This window comes from Orbicella franksi, chromosome 2 (assembly GCF_964199315.1).
Source record: "Orbicella franksi chromosome 2, jaOrbFran1.1, whole genome shotgun sequence".
NCBI classification, from domain to species: domain Eukaryota; kingdom Metazoa; phylum Cnidaria; class Anthozoa; order Scleractinia; family Merulinidae; genus Orbicella; species Orbicella franksi.
In genome coordinates, this window is record NC_138146.1 from 36,789,790 (window position 1) to 36,804,659 (window position 14,870).

The 14,870-nt window shown below is 43.0% G+C and overlaps 1 protein-coding gene and 1 pseudogene across 1 annotated transcript; both read left to right on the plus strand.

Annotated features, from left to right (window-relative positions):
- The first annotated feature begins 1,938 nt into the window (after nt 1-1,938).
- On the plus strand, nt 1,939-2,550 carry LOC145479651 (transmembrane protein 79-like). Its single transcript, XM_081458063.1, has one exon. It carries the CDS (start codon nt 1,993-1,995, stop codon nt 2,548-2,550), a length of 558 nt encoding a protein of 185 aa, XP_081314189.1. The 5' UTR covers nt 1,939-1,992.
- A 307-nt stretch (nt 2,551-2,857) lies between these two features.
- LOC145479652 (transmembrane protein 79-like) lies at nt 2,858-14,287 on the plus strand (annotated as a pseudogene).
- The last annotated feature ends 583 nt before the right edge of the window (nt 14,288-14,870 follow it).

A 14,870-nucleotide genomic window follows, 5' to 3' on the forward strand; every position in this document is an offset into this window, starting at 1 on the left:
TGAACCACAGGATACCTTAAATTGGCTTATCAATGATATGGTAAACAATGTGCATGCTGAAAAATCATAATTTTCTGCCAGTCATTAAAAGCAGTGATGTGGTGACATTCATGACACTTTTCAACACTTCCTTCCATGAAAAAGTAAAATTAGGGACTATGTATCACTCAAAGACCCCTCAAGACATCAAGGATAATATAATGTTTTTTTCAGGACTGATTTACTGTCTCACAATGGAAATACTTGCCTGGTAATAAGAGCTAGTGCCCTGGGGATGGGAGTTAACATACCCAACATCTGAATGGGTTGTTATTTTTGGAGCGCCAGAGAACATGGAATCCTACCTTCAAACAGTTGGAAGGGGTGAAAGGGATGGTTCTGATGTTTTGTCCATGTTGTTTTACCGTGCATACCACTTGTGGCACGGTGGCCTCATGGTTAGCGGGCTCGTCTCCGGATCGAGCAGTCCAGGTTCGAGCCCTGGCCGGGGACATTGTGTTGTGTTCTTGGGCAAGACACTTTACTCTCACAGTGCCTCTCTCCACCCAGGTGTATAAATGGGTACCGGCGAACTTGATGCTGGGGGTAACCCTGCGATGGACTAGCATCCCATCCAGGGGGAAGTAGAAATACTCCCAGTCGCTTCATGCTACAGAAACCTGGATAAGCTCCGGCCTGATGGGCCACTTGGCTCGTATGCAGACTTTACCTTACCTTACCACTTGTGTCACTGTGATCCCACAACGAGGGCATTTGTTAAAAACAAAGTTAAATGTAGGCATGTGGAAACAGTCAGTTGAAATAGATTTTTAATGAGAAGATACAAAAACCTTCCATACTGGACAAGGGCTGTGATGTGTGCGGTAAACAGTGTGATTATGGAGCCTGCCCAAAAGAAATGTTACAAAAATTATGCTTGGACGATCAAAATAAAACTTTCTACAAGAAGGGAGATCAGTGCCATGCAAACTTTGCAGAAAGTTTTATCTTGATAACCCTTTTCATTATAATTTTAGTAATTTGTATCATTTTTGACAGCTTATATTAAGTCAAGAGGATGATCAGAACACATTTAACAAATTTGTTTAGCATTGCCAGGAAGTGCAATATCTCTTAGGGGTGCAAATCAGAGATTTCGGTTTCACTTGTAATATGGGTGTTTAGACCAAACTACCTCCCTTCCAGGTTGTACATTGCTGTCATTCTATTTCTGGTGTCTTTAATTTAACTTTACTTTAATTAGTATAATTGCCTATAGCTCGCGAATACGTCAATGGTGATCAGGAGGGTGCTCAGGTGACACATTTACAGCGAAAGTGAATACAAATTACATAAGAGAGACATTAACAAATAGCAAACGAAACTACTCGCGCGTATACGAAGAACGATTACGATTTGTGTCTACTTGATTAGACAGGAAATTCGTATTTAATGTCCTTTCAACTATTGTCCTCCAGTGCTGATAAGAGTTCGCTTTTGCAACTTTATCTTGCCGGATTGCTTCGGTTGTGATTGCTTCTAAACTGTTCCAATGCTAAGTCTAAGACGGACGACTTTTTTGCGATCTTCTTGGCAAGGCCATCGTGACTCCGCAGTATAAAGTTGTACTTGCTTCCAGCACCGCACAAATTCAGGCATTAAGCCCACAAAAGAGGCAGCACGAATCCTTTTCATTCTTCACCTTAACTCTTCTTAGTCAATTTTAACCAGAGTTTGCGTACCAAGGGTGGGAGGCAAAACCTCCAAGTTCTACACGACGACTCTTTTGCGCTCTGTTTACATTTTACATGAAGGACGATCCGGCCTGGGTTCGAAACTGTATCTTAGCAACCCGCTGAGCATGCTCAATAAGAACTTGACACGATTCACGCAGTGTCTTTTCTCGGTACAAAGCATATGTACCGCAAGAAAAGTCTCTGTTTGCAGGGTGAGTGACGTAAGAATGCCAAAGTTAACTTGATTTGAACTCTTTGACTTGAGCACTCAGGAATCATGGCGAGCGACACTGACCGACAGAAAAAGCAATCCCAGGATCAGAAAAAGGTGTTAACCAACATATTCTCTGCCTGTGTTCTGTTGTTCTGTGTTGGAGTAATCGCTGCGTATTACCCGTTCCCAAAACCGCGCCTTCCGACATTGCTCGACAGACTTGTGTTCACGCTTCGATGGTTGATAGTTTCGCTGTTCACGGTCTTCGCTGGGGTCATCTGGGTTGGAAACATGCGATACAGCACCTCTGCTATCAATCCATTGGACCCAAGCGGCAAGAAGTACGTAGAAATGCGTTCGCGGTATCTACAAAATACCGTTGAACAATTCCTGCTTCACTCGTTCAGCCTCGTCGTCTTGTCCACTTATCTTTCTGAAGAGAACATGCACTTGGTACCTCTGCTAGTAGTGTTGTTCAGCATCGCTCGACTTCTGTTCGCAGTAGGTTACTCCATTGATCCTCTTAGGAGAGGCTTTGGGTTTGCCATGACATTTCTTCCGACAGCCATGGTTATTTATTATTGTCTATACTGTTTGTTTATGTTCGGACTTGAAGTTTAGAACTATTATAGTTTTGGTAGGCGGAGGGGGAGGGGAAGTTAGGTAATTGGTGAAAACAAATCCAATACAAAATTTAAATACATGTATCTAGCGTTGTTTGAACGTGGATATTGTTATTTGCACATATATATAGCATCTGGATATAGAAATACAGCTTTTGAACATTTTGAGCCCATATGACAAGCATAGCTAGTCTCCACCCCTCCCCCATCCCCCGGTTTCTGTCTGTGGGCAAGTAGTATGACCACTTTGTTAATTAGGTCACGCACGGCTGCAAGTATAATTTGACTTTGATGTTATTAGTTCATGTGTGAAACATGGCGACTGATACAGACCAACAGAAAAAGGATAGAAAGGATCAGAAAATAGTTAAACCAACATCTTTTGTGGCTGTGTTATACTGTTTTGTTTTGCTGTAATCGCGGTGTATTACCCGTTACCGAAACTGCACCTTCCGACTTTGCTCGACAGACTTGTGGTCACGCTTCGATGGTTGATAATTTCGTTATTCACGGTCTTCACTGGGATCATCTGGGTCGCAAACACGCGATTCAGAACCTCTGCGATCATTCCGTTGAACCAAAGCAGCACCAAGTACATGGAAATATGTTTGAGGTATTTACAGAACACCACTGAACAATTCCTGCTTTACTTGTTCAGCCTCGTCATCTTGGCCACTTATCTTTCTGAAGAGAACATGCACTTGGTTCCTCTGTTGGTTGTTGTGTTCAGCATCGCTCGACTTCTCTTCGCAGTGGGCTACTCCATTGATCCTCACAAGCGGGTAGTTGGGTTTGTCATGACATTTTACCCAACAATCATGGTCGTTACATATTGTTTGTATTGCCTGTTTATGTACGGATTGGAAGCATATCACTGAAAACTAACGTGCGTGTATGATAGACCACAAGAGACACAAGACCCACAATGCAAAAGTTTTGATTGCAACTTTGCTGGTACAGGAAACCTTTTTATATTAGGGAAGTACTTTTACCACAGTAGACGGGATAAATTCAGAAAATAATTCAGAACTTGAATTATTAGCCCGGCTGCAACCTCAGACAGATCTTCGGTGGGGGGCCTAAATCCCGCTGGTGTAACGGCGACGCCCTTGTCTTACAGACAACACTAAATGAGAAGGTCACTCCAAATAACGTATTTTTTTGTCAACGCTTATAAAAACCTCGCACTAAGTTTAGCCACTCACCGAAGTTTCAGCCTCTTAAGTGTACGTCTTCTTAATGAAATGAAAAAAGCCCAAAATTCGACATCGTTGCTGCCATTTTGAATAGTACTCATCAGCCAGGCGGCGATTTTGTGATGTCATTCCGTCCAAGAGACTCTGCCCATTTAACTACCACCATGGGCCGAATTGTTCAAAGCCCGGATAAGCTAACCCAAGATGAGCGAAAAGTTTGATTCCAGTTTTGTATTTTTTTGATGAAGTTTTCTGTTAGTATTGTTTGTCCTTCAGTTTTGAGTTTGAATAATCTCAAACCACACAAAACATAAGCTGTGAAAAACATTTTTATACAAGAAAAAATAATGCATCAGTTAACTTTTAATCCTGGGTTAGTATCAACTGGCTTTCGAACAACCCGGCTGCATTGTGGCTGTTCTTGAACCTTATTATTTTGAGGCAAACATGCTCCAAACTTTAAAAATAATAGCAGTGAAGATAGTGAAGTGGATAATGGCTTGGAAAAAAAAACATTTTGCTGACCTTGTGAAGGATGCCAAGTCATGATCAGTTTCAGGTTTTTCGGCTTCCCGCCAATTTCGAGTTGGATGGAATGATGGCATGTAACATGGCTTGGTTTCAAAATGGCGGCTTCGGAATTAGAAGTTGAATTTGCAAAAAAGCAGTCAGAGAAGACGAGTTGAATTCTGTTCTGACATGTGAACGGTAAAACACCTTCCACATGGTAGATCTGAATCGGAGAGATTTAGTTAGGTAGCTTTGTTCTACTTTCTAGCATTTTGTTAAAACGATATAAAAGTGGTCATATATGTTTTATTAGGTACTGTTGCATATCAAGAGATTAAACTATGTGCATGTAAGTAGTTGTATAGCTGCCAAATTACCCCCACTGGCGCCAACTTTCGAAATGGCCGCCAATAAAAGTTTGACAACACGTAACGTCACCGTGACATCACCACGTGGGTCAGGCGGTCAAACTGGTGGGTGGGTGGCATAGGTTGGGTTAAGTGGGTGGCAAATGAATGGATTCAAGATGGCCACCAATAAAAGTTTGAGAAATCGTCACGTCACGGCCTCCACCCAAGGTGGTAAGAGGAGGCCAAATTTTTCGGGTTGTACTAAAAACCGGGGTTTGATGACATCATGAGGTTGGGGTTAGATCGGTCTAACCCTAACCCTAAACCTAACCTCGTCGGTCTTATGGTTAGGCTTATGCTTAGGGCCCTTAAATACCCCCTGCTCGCTTGGGGGTATGGGGCTTAAATAACATATATGCCCCCTACTCGCTTGGGGGTATGGGGACTGATGTCATGCACAGGGGGTAGCCACCCCCTCTGAGGTCTGTATTAAAAAAGCGACAATGATATTTTTTAGATTGATGACTAGACATTCCGTAAGATGACTTCATGCGGTTTATGTCAAAAAGGACGGCGGGAAAAGTTTGTGGCTTTGAACAATGGAGCAGAATACGTGAGGTGTTCCAATCGTTCGAGCGGTTATTTCTGTTTGCTGGTGGATTTGTCATCATGTGAGAGAGCAGTGCAGTTGGAGGTGTCCGACACGTTTACGGGGAAAGATGCTCCGCTCTGTTAACACAAAAAACCTTGCACTTTGAGACTGTCACATTAAGAGAAGAATCCTGGCAGGCCTTACTTCACCTGTAAAGAACGTTGGCCCTGCACCTTTTTTTGCTGGGCAGATTTGGAACTGACTCTCCATTGTGCGACTCCACCCCCAGGGGACGGGTGAAAAAAAAAAGAACCATCACTGGCTCTGCGAACATGGTTATTTTCAGTGGTTGACCACTTGAACTGAAGCTGGAAATGAAACTCTGATTTGTTGTTTATTTGAATCAATCAGCCCATACATTGTGAGATAAAAAATGATTGAAGTGCTTTTATTTAAAAAAAAGTTGACATCATTTCTGGTGGTTGTTGATTTTTCTTCCCTACTCTCCCCTTCTCAGGCACCAGTTGATGAGCAACATGAGTCGCTGACGCCATCCCAGTTCTTTGGAGTGGTGGCACCTCATTTTGTCTGTTTTTCTTAGGGCTGGGCAATTTCGAGTGAATAGAAACATGTCCTTCGCTCCAGGTGAGGAATGATCGTGAAGAGCTGACGAAGCAGGTGAAGTTTGTTTTGGAGGGGGAGCCCTCGAGTTCGACTAGTTGTACGGAGCTGACTGTTGTTGTTGTATGGAAGTGCATGTCGGTTTCATTCAGGAACGGATACTTTTTTGTGTTGCTCATTTATACTTTGCAGCGGGAAAAATCGCAGTTTTTTTCCTGGGATTTCAGACATAAAACGGGCTTGGTACAAAACGTGGACCCCTCAATCTGGACCCCCTACTGGACCCCCTTTTGGACCCCAACTGGACCCCCTTCTGGACCTCTTCTGGACCCCCATTTGGACCCATTCTGGACCCCCTATTTTCTCTTCCGGAAAATACGGGCTCTATTTAATCAGTGGGCAAAATGTGAAGAAATAATGAATTCAAGCAGTGTTGTGAATAATATGATGGGTTAAGTGGGTGGCTGAGTTTATTTTTAGAAACCTGGTTGAAATTTCCAAATAACTTAACTCGGTGAAAGGTTGGTTATGACGAAACAACGGGGTTATATTTTGTGAGTGGCCGCATTGAAATAGATTATGAAGTGGGTGAACTCAATTGACGTCATGACGTGGATAAACCAACAAAATGACAGACTTTGAGAACTACAGTCTTATTTTCTTGATTCTTTTTCTTTGTTTTCGTGTCCTTCAGTTTCTTTACATTCACAGCTAAGGCAGTCTCTCTTCCTTCTCATGCGCACTATACATGAATTTCCAAGGCAGTTCTTTCGAACATGGTGTTGATTTTGTGTGGACGTCAGAGTGTTCTCCACTGCCATCGAATGAATGGTCCTCGAATTTGACTGGAATCCTACCATGCATGACTTTTATACCCGAATGAACATCGAGTCCTTTCACTAAGAACTTTGCGTATTCTTTCATTTGTGACAAAAAGAAACACTTGCTTTGGAGCATCTTTATCGATGGAGAAGCCTAAATTATGGCATCTAGTAACTGTGAAGCTCTCGGTCCACAGCTGTTATGTTTCGAAAATGCACTTCACCTAAAATTTTTCACGAATTCGTTCATTCGTCTGCATTTCTTGCCATTTTAATGAACTGCCGCTTCCCTCTGACGTACTCTTGTGTTCTTTGCGGAGGTTGATTAAAATTTCTCCTTCTAAGGTGAATGAGCGCTTCCTGTTCAGGCCATGGTTCAAGTGTGAAGGTTCCTTGCAAACTTGGCTGATATGGTATAGCCGACACTATTAGGAAAAAAACAAGAAATCCGCTCCAGTAATACAACTGTTTCAAACTGTTGTTACCACTCGCCATGTTCAGTACAAGATTATGCACTTGTTTGTGCCACAGTGAACAACAGCTCACATACAGACCGTGATGACTGACACATTCCACGAAAAAGCCAATGCACGGCACTGATAAGAGTCCACAAATCTGGGTTACACCACGCAGAAAGGGTAGTTTAAAATTAACCTAACTCGGTTAAAAAATCTATTGTTCTTCAATTAATTTCCATGGTAACCATTAACCCGGTTTAAGTTCAATGAACTGCCAAAGATGGCGGCCACTCACGATTTTTCGGTAACCCGGTTGATCGTAATTGATTAATTAAAAATAACCCGGTTAACTCTCATAGTGCAGCCGCAGCCATTATATTATTCTAGACACAATGCTGCGTGAATTCATTAATTTCTTCACATCTTGCTCACTGATTAAATAGACTTCATCGTGTTATGTTCTAAGTTTAATTATTTAAATCAGGAGCCCGTAGTTTCCGGAAGAAAAAATAGGGGGTCCAGATGGAAATCCAGATGGGGGTCCAAATGGAGGTCCAGAAGGGGGTCCAGAAGAGGTTCAGAAGGCGTCCAGAAGGGGTCCAGATGGGGTCCACTGAAGTCCAAAAGGGGGTCCAGTGGGGGGCCAGATTGAGGGTTCCACGTTTTGTACCGACCCCCCAAAAAGCCATTTTCTTCACTCTAGGTGGGGAATACACTGCTCATGAAGATTCGACGAACGACGTGACTTGTTGGAATGGGCTTGATCCAATCGTATGTCGGTTTCATTCACGGGAAGGTATTTGGGCGCGCACGGATTTCACCTGTCTGTCCTATCTTTTTTAGAGAAAATGAAGGCTATGATCATTGAAAGCAGTCCAACGTTGATTAAGATCTAAAAAAATTCATAGTCCAGAGAACTAGGGTTTTTCGATTGGTCTTTTATTTTTTGAATTTTCAAGCTCTTTTCTCATACACGGTTAAAATATAGTCTGGTTGACATAAACTCAGAAATTGAACGTGAAGGTGACTTGATCTCCTTCGATGGCCAGATGTTGTAGAAAGTTAACCAGCTATAGACCTAGCCAGTCGGTGCTGATCTCTAATATTTCTTGAAATTCTCGATTGGTCTGTCTGGTAGCTGATAAATTGCCACTTGTTAGCGTCCGGAGTCTCTGTTGCTTGCTTCGCTCTGAACTTTGAAAGTAAAAAAAAAAGATACTACTCATCAAATTGGGCTATCTTTATAAACGTAGGACTCAATAGGATTAGCTTACTTCGACAAAGTTCGCTCTCATGGCCGGCACTCGTTGGAATCTGGCTAAGCTCGCGGCAGTGCTTGTTTATAACACGAGCCACGAGCAATGAATGGACGTTCCTTCCCAAATCCAGTCTTGTAAGCAGATGTGATGTATTTTAGCCATGCAGCTAGGTAGTGTTCACCTCCATTTTCTAAACAGACCAGACAGACTCCTTCCTGAAAGTGAAAAACCGAATTTATTACTCGCGCTGCTCTGGTCATATTCTGTGTTGCAGGTGCTGTTTTGAGAATATATCTCCAGGGATTTGATCTGCATCAGACCCTTTTTCCAAACACTGTAAGTAGTTGTCATTCCCCAGTATCGCATTGCGCATCCCTACTGCGTATAATTTCACGCGTGATTAGCGCGCGCGCATTTAAAAAATGGCGGCTTTTTCTTTACGGCTGGACCTAACCATAGAGGTAAATCGCCAATGGCCGTTTTTATGCTAGAGGACGCATTGTCCGTCCAGAAGGATAATGCGTCCTCGCCGCTTTTGTACTTAAGACGCATTATCCGTCTGGACGAACTTGGGCAAACATTTGTAGTTCATCTGGTTATGCGTCTCTAGTATGAAGACGGGTACAAGTATGAAGGTATATCTATGACCAAATTCAATACTCAGTAATTGATATCAAATCATCCAAATTGTACATGCATCAATCAAAAGCTGAATGGCAACAAGCCGATTCTACAAATAGTCATTGCGTAAACAGGCATCACGCTAAAAGGCATCACACTAAAATGCATCACGCTAAAAGGCATCACGCTGAAAGACATCACTCGAAAAGGCATCACGCTTAAAGGCATCACGCTTAAAGGCATCCGCGAAAAGGTATCACGCTGAAGGGCATCACGCGAAGAGGCATCACGATAGAAGAGACCATGCGAAAAGGCATCACACTGAAGGGCATCACGCGAAAAGGCATAACTCTTCTTACTCGTGTCTTGTAAGATAACAGCCTTCTCAAATAGTTTTTGACCGAGACATTCCGTCTTTGCCTCCTCACGACGTCTTAATTCAGTACAGGAGGCGTGCCTTGAGAGATTTAATACAGCAGGTGAGCAATGGAATCGAAAACGATTGCATTTCTTTCCGATCGGTGAGATCGGCGAGTATTGTTCAAGATGGCGGACCAGTGCTGGGCGTTCTTCGTATGACATTGGCGATAGTACAAGAACCTCCTGAAAATGAATTCGCTACCGCAGCTACACCTCTCTTTTATTATGGCGCGAGAGGGAGATTACGTGTAGAGACACAAGCAGAAGCGTTATGCCTTTTTACGTGATGGCTGTTTGCGTGATGCCTTTTAGTAAGTGTAATACCTTTCCCGTAATACTTTTTTCCGTGATGCCTTTCTGGTGATGCCTTTTCGCGTGATGCCCTTTCGCGTAATGCCTTTTAGCGTGATGCCTTTTAGCGTGATTCGTACGATGCCTTTAGGCGTGATGCCTTTCAGCATGATGCCCTTTAGCGTGATGCATTTTAGCGCGATGCCTTTTAGCGCGATGCCTTTTGTCGTGATGCCTTTTAGCGTGATGCCTTTTAGCGTGATGCCTTTTAGCGTGATGCCTTTTAGCGTGATGCCTTTTAGCGTGATGCCTTTTAGCGTGATGCCTTTTAGCGTGATGCCTTTTAGCGTGATGCCTGTTTGCGTAATGACCATTTGTAGAATCGGCTTGTTGCCATTCAGCTTTTGATTGATGCATGCATGTACAATTTGGATAATTTGATATCAGTTACTGAGCATTGAATTTTGTCATAGATATACCTCCATACACAAAACGTATTATGGGTCTAGACGAACTATATTTCGAAATTCGTCTTGAACGAAGAACTAGGAGAGATAGTTCGTCTAGATACATAATAAGTCTTGTGGCCGTCTTTAAACTAGAGACGAATAATCAGACGAACTACAAATGTTAGCCCAAGTTCGTCCAGACGGATAATGCGTCTTTAGTATAAAAACGGCAATTTTCTCGCAAACGAGTATGGTGACCTATCATTTTTTCTGTTGTTTTGAATTGAGTAATAAATTTCTCTGTGTAAAATAAATATGGACCATTTCTCAATGTAGAGCAAAAACCAATCGTCGGAAACGTGAATTTAGCAAGCAATCTTGACTACAATCATGGTACTATTATTTAACAAATGGTAAACGCCATAGCGTGCACTATTGAGTTATGGATGCACGCGGGAGGTTGCTAAGCACGAAAGAAGCGTAAGAGTCGCACGAGGCTATCGCCTCGTGCGACTCTAGCTTCTTGAGTGCTTAGCAAACCTCCCAAGTGCATCCATAACTCAATAGTGCACACTATGGCGTTTACCATTTGTTTTATAACATAACACTGAGACATTTGAACAACAGAAGTCCTTTTATTGAGCTACATCACAAAAAAATGTTCGTGTAGTCTTACATGACAAGAGAAAACAAGAGCGCGAAAATTCATTCATGACAATCGACTGCACACCAGTAACTCGATAAAGTTTCATCTTCAGACAACTGTGAAGACAGTTTCGCATTTCTGGCAGAAGGACGTCGGCCATTACTTTGGAAAAAATGTCTGTCAAAAGATTTGCTTTGTAAACATTAGCACACACGTCAGCAGCGTACACCCATGGGCAAATAGTAGACGCTAAATTAACCAATCAGAGCGCGCGCTTTGCTTTAGTTATGTTATAAAAGGACTTATTGGGTATAAACAAGGTGCTATTGCTCCTAAACGAACATGGGGACCCCTCACTTTTATTTCAAACTTTAAGTTCCTATAATATAAACAATCAATAGGCAAAGTTTCACAAAAATCCCAGTGCAGGTTCTATTTCAGCGGAATGACCTTAAGCTCTGCTCTTTAGTCCCAAAAAATCGAGTCCGTGGATGGTTAAGCTAGTGGGGAAAATCGTTGGAGCGTCATTTTTTTATACTCTGATCACCTATTCAATTGTCCTGACATCTTCCATAATTTTTCGCTTCGTACGTTTGTATTGAAAAACGATGCCGACCATGATTTTCACCGCTCAAGTTAGTGAAAATGACTCATGGGTTGACGAGATGAATAAGAGCGAATGAAACACTCGGTCGTAGAGCGAATAGCGAGTCTTTTTTTCGTCGGTCGGAAAAAAATCGCTTCGTCGCTAGTGTGTTGTGCGTTGGAAGTGCGTCGGGCGCTCCGTGCTGGTTGGTAAAAAAATTTTTTTTTAGCCACGACCATGAACCTAGTCTGAAAATTAGGATCGCTCACTTTGAGGGAGACTTGAGCTTTATCTTTGAATCCCAAAATCGAGTCCGTGAATAGTTTGGTGGGCGGCGAAAACCATGGTAACGTCGTTTTTCAAAACAAACGTACGAAGCGAAAAAAATTACGGACGAGACAGGAGAATTGAGTAGGTGATCAGAGTATAAAAATGACGCTCCAGCCATTTTTGGGACTAAAGAGCAGAGCTTAAGTATACTACACAGTGAGCTACTTACAGTGTTTGGAAAAAGGGCCTGATGCAGATCAAACCCTGGAGATGAATTCTCAAAACAGCACCTGCAACACAATATGACCAGATCAGCGCGAGTAATAAATTCGGTTTTTCACTTTCAGGAAGGAGTCTGTCTGGTCTGTTTAGAAAATGGAGGTGAAAACTACCTAGCTGCATGGCTAAAATACATCACATCTGCTTACAAGACTGGATTTGGGAAGGAACGTCCATTCATTGCTCGTGTTGTAAGTAAGCACCGCCGCGAGCTTAGCCAGATTCCAACGAGTGCCGGCCATGAGAGTAAGTTAGTAAGCTAATCCTGTCGAGTCCTGCGTTTATTAAGATAGCCCATTTTGATGAGTAGTATCTTTTTTTGTTTTTTACTTTCAAAGTTTAGAGCGAAGCAAACAACAGAGACTCAGGCGCTAACAAGTGGCAATTTATCGGCCATCAGACAGGCCAATCGAGAATTTCAAGAAATGTTAGAAATCAGCACCGAATGGCTGGGTCTATAGTTTGTTAACTTTCTACAACAGCTGGCCATCGAGGGAGATCAAGTCACCTCCACGTTCAATTTCTGAGTTTATGTCAACCAGACTATTTTTTAACCGCGTATGAAAAAAGAGCTTGAAAATTCAAAAAATAAAAGACCAATCGAAAAACCCTAGTTCTCTGGACCATAATTTTTTTTTAGATCTTAATCAAAGTTGGACTGCTTTCAATGATCATAGCCTTCGTTTTCTCTCAAAAAGATAGGACAGACAGGTGAAATCCGTGCGCACCCAAATACCTTCCCGTGAATGAAACCGACACTGCGATTAGAACAAGCCCATTCGAATAACTCACCTCGTTCGTCGAATCTTCATGAGCAGTGCATTCCCCACCTTGAGTGAAGAAAGTGGCTTTTTTTGTCTGGAATTCCCGGAAAAAACTCCACCGACTTTTTTTCTCGCTGCAAAATATAAAATTAGCGACACAAAAAAGTATCCGTTCCTGAATGAAACCGACATGCACTTCCATACAACAACAACAGTCAGCTCCTTAGAACTAGTCAAACTCGAGGGCTCCCCCACCCCCCCAAAAAACTCACCTCCTTCGTCGGCTCTTCACGATCATTCCCCAACCAGAGCGAAGTTTTTTTATATTCGCTCGAAATCGCCCAGCCCTAAGAAGATACTCCCACCATCTCGCTGCACGTCTACAAAATGAGGCGCCACCACTCCAAAGAACTGGGATGGCGTCAGCGACTCACGTGGCTCATCAACTGGCGACTGAGACGGCGTGAGTAGGGGAGAAAAATCAACAACCACCGGAAATGAGGTCATCTTTTTTTTTTTTTTTTTTTTCAATAAAAGCACTTCAAGCATTTTTTATCTCACAATGTATGGGCTGATTGATTCTAATAAACAACAAATCAGAGTTTCATTTTCAGCTTCAATTCAAGTGGTCAACCACTGAAAATAGAGCCAGTGACCTCTCTATTTTTTCACTCGTCCGCTGGGGGTGGAGTCGCACAACGGAGAGTCAGTTCCAAAACTGCCCAGCAAAAAAAAGGTGCAGGACCAACGCTCTTTACAGGTGAAGAAAGGCCTGCCAGGATTCTTCTCTGAATGTGACCGGCCCTCAAGGCGCAAGGTTTCTTGTGTTGACAGAGCGGAGCATCTTTCCCCGTAAACGTGCCGGACACCTCCAACTGCACTCCTATCTCGTACGATGACAAATCTCCCAACGAACAGAAATAACCGCTCGAACGATTGGAACACCTCACGTATTCTGCCCCATTGCTCGAAGCCACAAACTTCTCCGGCTGTCCTTTTTGAGATAAACCGCATGAAGTCATCTTACGGAACGTCTAGTCATCAATCTCAAAGAAAAAATTCACAGGCGCTGTTTTTAATACAGACTTCTGTGCGTGAAGTCAGTCCCCATAGCCCCGAGCGAGTAGGGGGCATTTAAGCCCCATACTCCCGAGGGAGTAGGTGGTATTTAAGGGCCCATACCCCCAAGCGAGCAGGGGTTTTTAAGCCCCTAGGCCTAAGCCTTAGCCTAAGCCTAACCCTAAGACCGATGAGGACTAAACCCTAACCCCTAGACTGATCTAACCGCAACCTCGTGACGTCATCAAATCCAGTTTTCCCCGGTTTTTAGTACCACCCGAAAAATTTGGCCTTTTTTACTACCTTGGGCCGTGACCGTGACGTCACGATTTCTCGAACTTTTATTGGCGGCCATCTTGAATCCATTCATTTGCCGCCCACTTAACCCGACCTATGCTACCCACCCACCAGTTTGACCGCCTGACCCACCTGGCGACGTCACGGTGGCATCACGTTTTCTCGAATTTTTATTGGCAGCCAATTTTAAAGTTGGCGCCAGCGGTAGTAATTTGGCAGCTATACTACTACTCATGTAACTCGCGTCGCCGGTAACAAAACATCAGTTTATCTCAAAACTCGTGAAAACGAAAGTAATTCTCCTTAACTGTTTTCGTTTAAGCACGTTTTCTGATATTTTTCCTCCAAATATGGCCAAATGCTAAACTGAATTTTGTTTCTTTTTCTGACGTGGTTGATTACTGATTATGAAATAGTCAAACAGCTATATTACTGCTGTCACGCTCGCACCAAGAGGAATGAAGGTTAACCCACCCTTCATCATCTCATGCACTAAATAGACAAGTGGCCGCTCAAAAGGGGGTGTGTTTGCCAGAAAATTGACTTGGGGTTTGGAAGAAGAGGTCAGTTAGGAGCCGCTGCATCAGACTATCGAGTAACGTTCGCGCCGGCTAAACCCTAACTGGTATATCATGACTTCTCTTTAGGGTGGTTGCCACAGATGTCACCTATGCTTGCATTGGTCGGTGATCATGTATGGCATACTAAAGATAACATCTAGAGATTCAAGACACCCCAGAAAAAAGTCGCGATTATTTTGATCTTAGGGTTCAAGGTTTATTTCAGCCGGCGAAGGCTAGCCTATGTAGCAGACGCCAAAGAAATTTCG

Bases quoted from the DNA above. Each gene is read 5' to 3' on its own strand.
- LOC145479651 (XM_081458063.1), top strand. From the start codon at position 1,993: ATGGCGAGCGACACTGACCGACAGAAAAAGCAATCCCAGGATCAGAAA.